At 45.5% G+C, this 11,903-nt stretch overlaps 1 protein-coding gene across 1 annotated transcript in view; it reads right to left on the bottom strand.

Moving 5' to 3' along the window:
* Window positions 1–367: 367 nt before the first annotated feature.
* LOC102432347 (1,25-dihydroxyvitamin D(3) 24-hydroxylase, mitochondrial) overlaps window positions 368–11,903 on the bottom strand; it is a 17,797-nt gene continuing 6,261 nt past the window's right edge. The window contains exons 5-12 of the mRNA XM_006099096.3: window positions 11,101–11,192; window positions 10,179–10,290; window positions 8,672–8,817; window positions 5,491–5,657; window positions 4,344–4,422; window positions 3,688–3,885; window positions 3,476–3,596; window positions 368–1,803 (exon numbers count right to left, since the gene is read on the bottom strand). Of these exons, the coding sequence (XP_006099158.1) occupies window positions 3,486–3,596; window positions 3,688–3,885; window positions 4,344–4,422; window positions 5,491–5,657; window positions 8,672–8,817; window positions 10,179–10,290; window positions 11,101–11,192 (905 nt within the window). The 3' untranslated portion in view covers window positions 368–1,803; window positions 3,476–3,485. The remainder of the gene's footprint in view (window positions 1,804–3,475; window positions 3,597–3,687; window positions 3,886–4,343; window positions 4,423–5,490; window positions 5,658–8,671; window positions 8,818–10,178; window positions 10,291–11,100; window positions 11,193–11,903) is intronic.

Raw genomic sequence — 11,903 nt, forward strand, 5'->3', positions numbered from 1 at the left:
TTTCGTAAGGCAGTGGGAAGCCACAGAAGCAGACATGAGACACGATGAGGTTTGGGCCTTGAAAAGACCAACATGGCAGTGGGACGAGGAACAGACTGGAGGGAGGCAAGATGGAGGTCAGCTGGGAGTTTCTGCTGAGGTCCAGGTGGTGGGGAAAGAAGCAATGGACTGGAAAAGTATTTAAGCGGCATAAAAGGGAAAATTATTTTGCCACTCAAATGATCATTTTGTTATTGATCCGGATTTTCGTAAAGGTAGGTTTTGTGATACACAGCTCGTGAAATGACCACCTGAGAATTTTTCTAGTAAGACAACATTTGAAAATTAAAATTTCTTTGTAACAAGTGCAATGAAGGGGAAACATCTGTCAAACTTTAAAACCTTTATTCTTACTTTCAGAGAATTCTAAAAAGATACACAGATGAACTCTGACAACATATGGATTTAAAATTCTAAAAATAATTTCACAGCAGGAAGAACGCTTATACTTACTTCAGCAATATGTATATATTTATTCAAATACTAGTATAAAGATATAAATGTATACTTCTGAAATATTCTAAAAATATAACCTAAAAAGGAAAATCTTTATAAAATATACAGAAATATATAGTACATCTTTGGGAAAAGTGGTAGTAAAAACATGTGTAAATAAACCATATGTAAACAAGTTTTAAGAAAAAATTTATAGGTATTGCATAAATCTCTATGCATTTTCCATTTATGAAATCATACTGTCCCAAGGAGTTCAAGTCACAGAAGATGGGTTACACAGGGTGGACAAAAGTAGGTTTACAGTTTTAAGTATGCAAAAGAGTTTATTCTTGTATTATTATTTATTAATTATTTGAGCAACTGTAAACCTACTTTTGCACTGTCCTATATAGTTAATCTATAATGTATGTATACTTTGCTACTGTCCCATTCTATAGATGGGGAAATTAAGGCAAGGGAAGTCACTAAATGTTTTTAATCTGTGGCTAAACAATAATATTGCCCCAAACCACAGATCATAAATGAAATACCATACATTTAAAAAAATGACATAAGCAAATTGCTATTAAAATACACCCATACACATACAATTTGAAACTGTTGCTCCAGCTCCTTAATGCCATAGAAAAGATACATGCACTAAATAAAGAACTTCAGGATCCTTTAACCTAATGATGCCACAGTAAGCCATTAAGGTCTTCTTAGAGAGGAGATTCTGACTTCATTAAAGCACTTCTTAAAATAGAGGTGTCCTCTCATTTCCCAGTGATGTTCCTACTTCGAAGTGCAGTGGCCCGGGGATCTAATAACTTCAGCCAACATTTGGCTTTGCTGATGTTAGTAAGCAAATGTTTTTCCAAATAGTACGTTAAGCAGAGTTACAATAAATGGACCGTCGATATTACCCCGAGCCTCAGACAATGGAGCTATGGCAGGTGTTTCATTGTGATTCTGTAAACTTATTCGGGAGCAGGAAAGATTCAAGCGGAGAGCTGGGTGGGGCAGGGACAGACACATTTGACTTGTACCCGACTAACTGACATGGAAAATGCAGGAGGAAGCAAGATCCTGGGCAATTTAAGTCAGGATGGAGCTGACATTGGTCAAGTGTAGGCCAGCACTGTACCCTGTGGAGTGCCCGTATTATAGCACTCACTCCGCTCCCCTGAGTCAGCTATCTTCACTGCTGTCACGGACAGTGCAGCTTCTGGAGCAGCTGAACAGAAGAAAGAAATCAACACAGCGTCTAAGGGTCCCATGTGCCTGTGAAGTCCGCTGCTGAGTCTTGCGGGAGCCACAGCACCATTCCTGCAGGAGAATAAAAATTGTTGCTCCAGGTCTTGGTAAAAATAAATAAGTAAATAAATAAATAAATAAATCTGGAAAATAAAGTATATTCTAATGGTATATCAAAGAAGTGTAATTAAATGAGGAATTATCTGAAAAAAAAATGCTTAAACCAGAAATTGTCTTGGGCTCTTGCCAAAGGTGTGGTTCATCAACAGAAACATGCATACTGTCCTTGCTGGAACCTGGGAGTTTCAAAATTCAGGTAGAATTCCTTCATTATTCTACTTGATTCAGGGCTGTTGAGATGCTCAGCTTTGAATATATTGCATCTTGGGACCAGACACCTGGGGAGGGATTCAGTGAGGCCTCATTCAGAAATTCCACCTGTAACCGTGTTTCCTTAAATAGCCGCCTATCAGCCAATGCCCCTTAACTCAGTTAGCAAATAGCCACTAGTTCTAGGCAAAATTTTAGGAGATTCTGTTGAAAACACAGAACGGTTGAAATTGAGTTTGAACATTAACACGAAATTCTATCAGCTTGTGTGTTGGAAATGTTATATTTCCACAGAAGATGATATTAGAGATTTCTCAGGCTAACTTTTTCCCACTTCAGTAATGAACAGTGAGTGCAGGAGAAGTATTACATTGTGTTTAATACAGGCTGGTACATATATACACACATATGTCCGGGTCTGTAAAGAAAGCCCTGCGGCCAAATAGTGCCCACCATCTGTTTTTATAAAGTTTTATTGGAATGTAGTCTTGTGAGGCAGAATAATGGCCCTCAAAAAAGCCTGTGCCCTAGTTCTCGGAACCTGTGAGTATATTTCTTTACGTGGCAACATATGACTTTACATGAATACATTGCTTTGCATGCCTTTGCAGATGTGATTAAGGTTATGAACGCTGAGATGGGGAGATTATACTGAATGACAGCCTGTCAGAGAGATAGGACAGAAGGAAGGGGAGAGTTTCGAGTCTGCAGAGGGACTCAGCTCACTCCCGGTAGCTGTGGAGAGGGAGGAAGAGGTCATAAACCCAGAAATGCAGGTGACTCTAGAAGCTGGGAACAGCTCTCAGCTGACAGCAAGGAAATGGGGAACCTCAGTCCTACAACCACAAGAAACCAAGTTCCGCCAACAACCCCAATTAGCAAGCAGATAGATATTCCCTGAGAGCCTCCAGATAGAACCGCAGCCCTGCCAACACCCTGATTTTTAGCCTGGTTAGAGCTGTCTCGGACCTCTGACCCAAAGAACTGTAACACAATACATTTCTGTTATTTGATGAATTGCCTGAGGCTGCTTTCAAGCTACAAGGCAGGGTTAAATGGATGTGAGTGAGACCTTATGGCCTGAAAAACCTGATATATTTGCACGGTGGCCCTTTACAGAAAAAGCGTGTCTGCCCGTGATATTAAATGCAAAAACTGGACAGCAGCGCGCATGACTTGAACACTTAGTTGATGCCAGGCTCTGGGCTAAGTATTTATTATCCATATCAACCTTCTGGATGAATACTACTTTGGTTCCTGTGTTACAAGTGAAAAATTAAAAAGGGAGGCAGAACGGTTAAGTAACTACCCAAGGTCATCCAGGGAATTGGTGGGGAGCAGGGATTCAAGCCCGGGTCTGGCGGACTTCTGGGCTCGGCTCACCCCTGTCATGCACAGCATCCCAGGCGCTCACCTGAGGCTGCTTATCGCTGGCAGAAGGCGATGGGGAGCTCCCGGCTGGGCACCAGGATGCCTAAGTGCAGCATTTCCACAGGCTCGTGGTCCGTGGCCACGATGTCATATTTGCGGACGATCTGGAACACAGGTGCACGAAAAGGAGGATGAGCCCCCTGCCCCGCCTTGTGGAGCAGCACAGAACACGTGCGGGAGGCAGGGAGGGCTTACCCAGCAGACGGCCAGGTGGAGCTGGAGCTCAGCCAGCCGGCGTCCGATGCACATCCTCTTCCCAACGCCAAACGGGAGGTGTGCGAAGGGGTTGATCTTCTCTTTCTCTTGAAGCCATCGTTCGGGCCTAAACTGACTGGCATCTTCAAAATTTTCCTCGTTGGACCCCAACACCTGGGTATTTAGCATCAACACTGTCTGCAAACACATCAAAACGCATGCATTTAAAATAAGCAGAAGAAGGTGGTGGAAAAGCAAAACTTAACAAAAACGGCCACCTTAGAGATATAAAAGTCACCCATAAGTTTATAATCATGACGATTGCCAATATGCATGGGAGACTTGAAATGTGCCAGGTACTAAATCAGTAAATAACTTTAATATTCTGCATCACATTCTCACAACAGCCCCAGGTGATAGATTTTATTATTATCCCCATTTTACAGATGAGAACGGTGAGGCTCCCAGAGGTTATATGACTCACTCGGGTCCATACTTGAGGCATTATTCCTAACACTATATGATGCAACACATGTCAACCATGCACTACAATCTACTTATTTGCAAAATGAATGTTTTCTCTGTTGATGTTTTTTGGGGAACCGGATGCATATTTCAAAGCTCTGTAAGGGACAAAATAAACAAAGTCTACTCACTCCTTTGGGTAAAGCGTAGTCACCCAGAACTGTGGCCTTGTCAAGAGTCCTGGTTGTGAACGGCACACTGGGGGTGAGCCTGGAAAAGAAAATCAAAGATGCACAGGCGGCCACAGGCCAAGCGCTGGCTCCAGTGTTGATGGGAACGCGTTCTGCTTACGTGAAGAGTTGCTGCATTAAGTTCTAAACCCAAAGGGGAACCTGGTCACAGTTCTTCGTAAAGAGGTTCTGTCTCCTGTTTTCATTCCTTATTTTATTGGGTTGGCACCCCCTCCCCCCGGAGCAAGCCTGCTTAGTAGCTGTTCAGAGTGGTTTCCCCTGCTTCAGCCTAAACTTCAAATGCCTTCCCCCTGAATCTTGGTGTTTGTTCTAGGCTTCTCCTACTCACTCTTCAGAAAGTTAAAGATATTTCCTTTCAATCCTAACATGGAATGAGTTTTGTCTCCCAGAAAGGGTGTAAAAAGATTTTTCAAAGGACATTTTTAATAATTTATTTATTTATTTTATTTTTTTGTTACTCCTCACCTGAGCATATGTTTCCATAGATTTTTAGAGAGAATGGAAGGGAAGGAGGGAGTGAGAGAAAGAGAGAGAGAGAAACATGGATGTGAGAGAGACACATTGATTGGTTGCCTCCCACACTGGCTCTGAACAGGGCCAGGGATCAAACCTGCAACCCAGGTACATGCCCTTGATCAGGAATCGAACCCTCAACTCCTTGGTGTGTGGGCCGATGCTCTAACCACTGAGAACACTGATCAGGGCTTCGGGGATATTTTATACCAGAGGCTCAATAATAAAGATGTCTCTATGTCTATCATATAATAATATGGTTCCCTCGCTGGCTTTCATGTCAGACCCTCCAGGCCTGCCCAGACCCTGATGAGTGCTCACAGCACCCATGAGAGGATGGTTCTCACCGACTTAAAGGGCCCGTCACTGACTTTCCAAGATGTCACAGAATTCGCCCAAATGACTCAGGGAATGAGTGAAAGAAATGGAATATGCTCCTGAGGTTCTTTTTTTCCAGTTTGATAAAAGTTTAAGGATCAACTGTGGGAGCTGTACTTGGGGGGAACCCCCTTATTGTGTATTTAAGAGAACAGCGCTCTCCCGTATGCACCCTGGCTCAGGCGTGTGCGCTTACCTCATGGATTCTTTCAGACAGGCCTTTAGATATGGCATATTCCTCACATCCTCTGCCCGCGGCACCTGATTCTCAGGCAGGACGCTCTGAATTTCCTCCAGGAGCTTTTCTTGCACGTGGGGGTTGCGGGATAAATTGTAGAGAAGCCACAGCAAGCTGTTTGCTGTCTGAAAAACCAACAGACACAAGCTTGAGTTTCTGCAAAGAAACCGCCTCACAGCCAGTCTGAGCCGGACGCAAGGCGATGCAAAGTAAACAACAAACAGGTCAGTGGTAATTTCTCGCATGCCCTCGTGTGCTGTGCCTTAAATGAATACCACGCATGGGAAGTCAAATGGATCTTATAAAACGTATCAACGAAGGCTAGTGTCTGTATTGAGGGAACGAAAATAGAATCCTGTCAGTAATTTGGCACATCGGGACACTGGGAATAGAGTGTGGTACACAAAAGGCTGGAGCACAAAGGATCGCATGTAAAACCGGTGGAAGGGAAGCCAGGCGGGTGGACTGGCTCAAGGCCAATGTCAGGGTGTGACAGGATTATTGTCATGCCAGGTGCTACCAACGGGGGAAGGACACTGCATGTGAATCTATAATGATCTCAAAAGAAAAAGAGCTTACTTAGAGGATTATTAATATAAAATTGATATGAAAATTGAGTGGGGAGAGAGGAACAGAGATCCCAGAGTTTTGCTATAAGAGATTTAAATTTTTTCTTTTTACAGCGCAAACACAAAAGAAACCGTATTTCTGGAATTTAAAAGAAAAGTGGTGTTTTTTTGCCACACCCTAAACATTTACCACAAAAATATAAAGGTATTATCTACTCTCGGGGTTCCAGCCACATGCAAAGAGCCCTTGTGGGACGGTGCCAACACCCAGATGAGAAACTGTAGCACCGAGCCGCGTCATTCAAGGTGCCGGCCACAGTCTGACAAAGGCTCTTGCCTTCCAAGTGGCACCCTTGATTTCCTTTTGGCGGAAACAGCCAAGTGCAGCTTTTAGCTTCGTAATATTCACCGCTGCTAGTCCTAAGTATTTGTTTTGTAGGCCTTTTTTTAGCCAATTTAAGCCAAGTAGTCCCTTCCAAGTGGTCATCGTGTCCTCGCTCTGTAGACACGAAGACGCTCTCCCTCGGCACATGTGCCAGGCACATGAACGAGCAAAGCGCAAGACGGTTTGGAGCCATGGCGTTTATTATTTTTGGAAGAAGATGTCCCCAAGGCAGGCTTCTTCATGTCAGGGGACTGGCAGCCTCGCCTCCAAATGTGGACGGATGGCATTAGTACCAGAGAATAAGTTACAGACAGGAAGGGGGCGGAGCCGCCAAATTAGATAGATTTCAGATTTCCCCGATTTGCCAAAGGAGACTTTCAGAATAGCCAGGCCTAAAAAAGAAACAGATTGAGCCCTATCAGTGAGGCCCTCACCACAAGTACCAAATAGAGTTTCCAAAAGGCAGATAACTGTAGCTTTCACCAAAGCCCGGAGACAGCCCTGCCTGTCGGGGCAGCTGCGGGGGCTAAGTGGAGGGGAAGTGGCCTGCGGAACCTCCCGGGCACCGACTGTCCTGGCCTGACCTTTGTCACGGCGTCCATCTCATGGCCGGCTTCCTGCCTGCACTCTGTCTCCACTAGGTCCACTCTCCACCCACCTCCACCCACCAGCCAGAGCCCACTTCACAAAACATAAATTTGATCAAGACACTCCTTGCTTAAAGCACTCGAAGGTGTAATAAAATCCAAATGTCCTACGAAGGCTCCTGGTTAACATGGCCCGTCGACTTCTCCAATCTCAACTCTGAGCACATTTGCTAGTTCTCCAGCTCCATCTCTCTTTCTGCCCCAGGGCCTTTGCATGTGCTGTTTCCTCTACTTGGAGTGCTCTTCGACCAGATCTTCCCATGGTTGGCACCTCAATATGCCAGTGTCAGCTCCAGAGAGGGAGCCCTCCCCCATCTCTCTTACATCACCCTGATGGCTCCCCCTATGCCTATACCACTATCTGAAATAATCCTATGTATTTGTTTGTTTACATACCTATTGTCTGTTCCGCACTGCTGTTTAAGTCCCATGAAGAAAACTGGTTCATGGTGGCATGTCAAGAATCTGGAATAGTGCCTGGCACATAGTAGGAACTCAATAGTCCCTGAACTCTTTCATTTATTGAACATTTATTGAGCACCTACTGTATGCCAAGTGGTAGTCTACATCCTATGAATACAGCAGGGGACCAAACCAAGTCACTACCCTCATGGAGCTCATGTTCCAGTTGAACAAAGAAATGGGTGCAGCTTTAGTTTTACTCGCTCTAAGGAGTCATGATCCCACAGGAAAGTGAGCTGAAACGGATTCCCACTTTTGATAGCCTTCTGGGTCAAGAGGTGAAATCAGAACCTTTCTATCTCCTGATGTAGAAAATGCTATATTTTTTCTTCACATAAGAGACACTGTGGAAAGGGGAAAAGCATGAAAAAGAAGTGAACTTGTATGGATTCTTCTTAGGGACTGTTTGTGCAGGAAATGTTAGGCCTTTGAGGAATATTAATCTGCATGACTCCAAGGAGAGCTCAGCAAGGAGTCAAAGCCAGGTAAACCCACCTGAACGCTTGTCAGCATCTGTGTTTGGAGCCTGACTGTACGAGTACCTACCAGGAGCGTCCACCGCCTACAGCAGGGACGGAATCTTGATATTAAAAAGGAGCTGTTTCGGTTAAACTAAAATCAATGTTTCTCAAACTCACCATGTTTCCAATGTCAAACATAAAGAAATGATTGGACTGGCAGAGATTCAATATTTTTATAATAAATAACAGCCACCGTTAGGTAGCATGCACGACCACCTAAGGCATGTCCAGTTTTTTAAAATCTAAAATTTCAATTTCTGTGGTGTGGAATTACTGCTTCTGCATTCCTGAGACAGCTGGTAAGCTTATCGCAGAGCTTAGACCCTGCTCTGGAGTTCCGTCACTAGGACAGAGTCATTAGGACAGTTTTCCTCTTAATGTGTGAGCAGAAAGCCTGTGCATTGGGTCTCCCACGGCACCTGGTATGTGACTTTTTATTTTTCTCAGCTAGAGCTCAGTTAATCCTCATGAAATGAGTGAATTGAATGGCTATTTAAAACTCATCGTGATGAAAGGTGTCCCAGACTATTTAGCAAAGAAAGCCGCCACCCTTACCGTCTCCACGGCAGCCAGCTGGAGCTCGGTGACGGCGGCGTACAGCTCTTTCTTTGAGAGCTGATTGCGGTGGTAAATGTCACAGAGGAAGTCCGCGCTGGGCTGCTCCGCGTGCTTCTCTAACCGGTGGTCAATGCAAGATTTGACTGTTGAAGAGAAGAGGGAGAGGAAGTCAGCTGAACATTAGGGTGAGGAAAAGAATGGGAGGGAGGGAACCTAAGATGAAATCCTTACAACACCCGAAAGGGCTTTTGGGGACATTGATTGTTAGATGAGCTCCTACTGCCTCGTTGAGTCATCCAGGATGGATGGATGCTCACGTGACCTGGGCATCTTCCTACAATGCAGATTCAGAACTGAGGGTCCAGGGGGCCTGGACGTCTGCATCTCTAACAAGCTCCGGGTCATGCTGCTGCTGCTGATCTGTGGTCACATCTTGACTAGCAAGAGCTTAGAGCAGGGAGGAGACCATTATGACACAGGTGGGATCTGGGTCCACTCTCAGAATCAGGCCCAGGTGTCTAGCTGATCTGGTCACTGATACAGGCAGACATGCTAATATAGGGTGTGGCTCCCAAATCTTGGCTACGGAGGAGGGAAGAACTCACACACACACACACACACACACACACACAGACACACGTGCAGTGCCCATGAATGTTGACAATAATACTAACATTTTCTAATGTTTGTAAATTACATTCTAGGCTGCCCTCCCTCACTTCAGTCCCTGACGTGAGCCACCACCAAGGAAATAATAGTGGTGATGGTGGCAATGACAATGACGACACTAGTGGTACAGGGGCTGGAGGCTGAGCTGCGGGAGCCTTTCTGATTGGCTTCCAACCCTGGCTTTGCCATCACCGGGCGTGTAATGTTGAGAACGTTACTTAACTTCTTGGTGCCTCAGTTCTGTTAGTACTTGGGGCTGATGGAAGGATCTAACATAAGTTTATTGGTGGGAATTAAATAAGTATGTTTAAATATATATAATATATTATCTTAGGATAACCCCTAGCATCAAATATCCCCTCCATAATGTAGCAGAAATGGCTCTGATCCATTGAGATACTGTCATATACCAGGCTTTTACATTCTCTATATTAGACCTAGAAACAATTACATTGAGGGGAGCGCTATTATTATTGTTGTTGTTGCTGTTGTTGCTGTTGTGAGCCCGTTTTAGAGGTAAGACAGCGGATGATGAAAAGGAGACAGCACCCTGGGCCACCCCGCCACCCCAGTGACAGACCGGGAGCTTGAACCCAGGTATCTCCGACTCCAAGGCTCTTGCTTTTAACCACTTCTAGTTCCCCAAGACAACACAACGCCGCCTCCTGCCTTTTCCTTGGAATTTGTCTACACCAGGGTGATCCCCACACTTGTGTTTGCAAAGCCCAAAAGAATCAGGAAGAGGAACTCCACCGGAGGATCTAGGGGGGCAGGCCACAAGGTCACTGCAGGCCTCTGGGCGGCAGCGGGAGACAGCGCTGGGGGTGGCTGTTACCTGACTTGAAAATCGTGTCCCAGGCCAGCGTGTGGGCCTGCCACACCTTGGTGTTGAGGCTCTTGTGCAGCTCCACCGGGGTGACCATCATCCTCCCAAATGTGCTCATCATCTACGAGGAACACACGTGCTTTTCATCCCCGTTTCTCTCCCAGACAACTTTCACTCAGGTCTAGGGGCATCTGCACACGGCACCCTGTGCTCCCCAAAGGCCAGAATTCAAAGGACACCCCCAGGCCCCTGTGCTCTGCTCCTGGAAGCCGAACCCCCAGTAACATATTCAAAATCATCTTTGGGACGATTGATTTTTCAATGGAGTTTAATAACAACTTGCTCGTATAACCCACATGTTGAGAAAGAAGGAGCCCTGCTGGCGTGGCTCAGTAGTTGAGCATTGACCTATGAACCAAGAGGTCATGGTTCAATTCCCAGTCAGGGTCCATGCCGGGGTTGCAGGCTCCATCCCCAGTGTGGGGAGCTCAGGAGGCAAGTTGATCCATAATTCTCTCTCATCATTCATGTTTCTCTCTCCCTCTCTGAAATCAATGCAAATATATTTTAAAAATAAGGAAAAAGTAACTATAACTTACACTCACTTGAATTTCTGAACTTCTGCCATTCCCATGCCAGTTTCACAGTATCTATTATATCCACACACAACCCAAATGATTCAAAACTTTAAAATCTGAACAGTAACTTAATCAACTGACCTTTAATTAACCACCTACTTTCACTTTGCCTAAACAATAGTCTAATGTACTTCTTTATTATATGTGCACAGGGGCACATCCATGCCCGAAAATATATCGCACACACTGAAATGCACTATTGTAATAAGACCTGTGTGCATGCCCCTCTTGGGGAAACTGTGATGCCTGAATGATCTGCTGGGAACACGGCGCTCTCCCCTGTGGATACTCACTGTTTTGATGGCCATGATGAAGTTCAAGGCTTCATCCCCGGCGTTCTTCTGGAGGAGCCCAAATCTCTTCTCGTAGAGCACAAGGCAGATGCCTGTTAATAAAATAATGACCACTGTTACCCAATCTGGACTCCGCGACTACCTGACTAAGGGCTCGATTCCATCTCTCAGAGACATGAGGTCATTTCTAAGGACACAGGAGTAGCAAAGGGTCTGAGCATCTGATCACCCTTCTAGAAATTATCTGCTGGTCCAATGACCCAGGCCCCGCAGAACCTCCTGGTCAGAAATACCACCGTGCAAACGTAGCCATTTCCACACATGAATGAATCTCTCCTGTACGTCTTGCTTTTGTCAGAGTTTATCATTGACATCACATGCAGCAGACACCGTGAATGGCCTACCCGGTACTCGTTCTCCCTCATTTCTTCCCTAAGACACCCCGATTTTATTTAGGGTGTCAGAGTACCAGTGCTCAGACAGTGAGTCAGCATGGATCTAAGACTCTGACAAGCCTGTTCCCTGATTCGCTTCCTGGAGCCACGGAAGCAGCCACACGACCCAGGTCTGGCCAGTGAGACCAGAAGGAAATACTCTAGATAAAGTGGGAGCTGTACTCTCTTTTCTTCTCCCTTTGCCTGAAAGGCAGAGGGGAGGCTGGAGGGGCAGGACCCTTTTTGCATCAAGCCAACAAGTAAGGCTGGATGAGCGAGCAGATGCCCGAGCTTGGCTCCCCCGCGGCATCGCCGAGTGTGGCCCGGACTGCCTTACTCTGGACTTCCCGCAAGGCTACAGAGTAATTT

The sequence above is a fragment of the Myotis lucifugus genome, unplaced genomic scaffold (genome assembly GCF_000147115.1).
Source record: "Myotis lucifugus unplaced genomic scaffold, Myoluc2.0 scaffold_258, whole genome shotgun sequence".
Lineage (NCBI taxonomy): Eukaryota > Metazoa > Chordata > Mammalia > Chiroptera > Vespertilionidae > Myotis > Myotis lucifugus.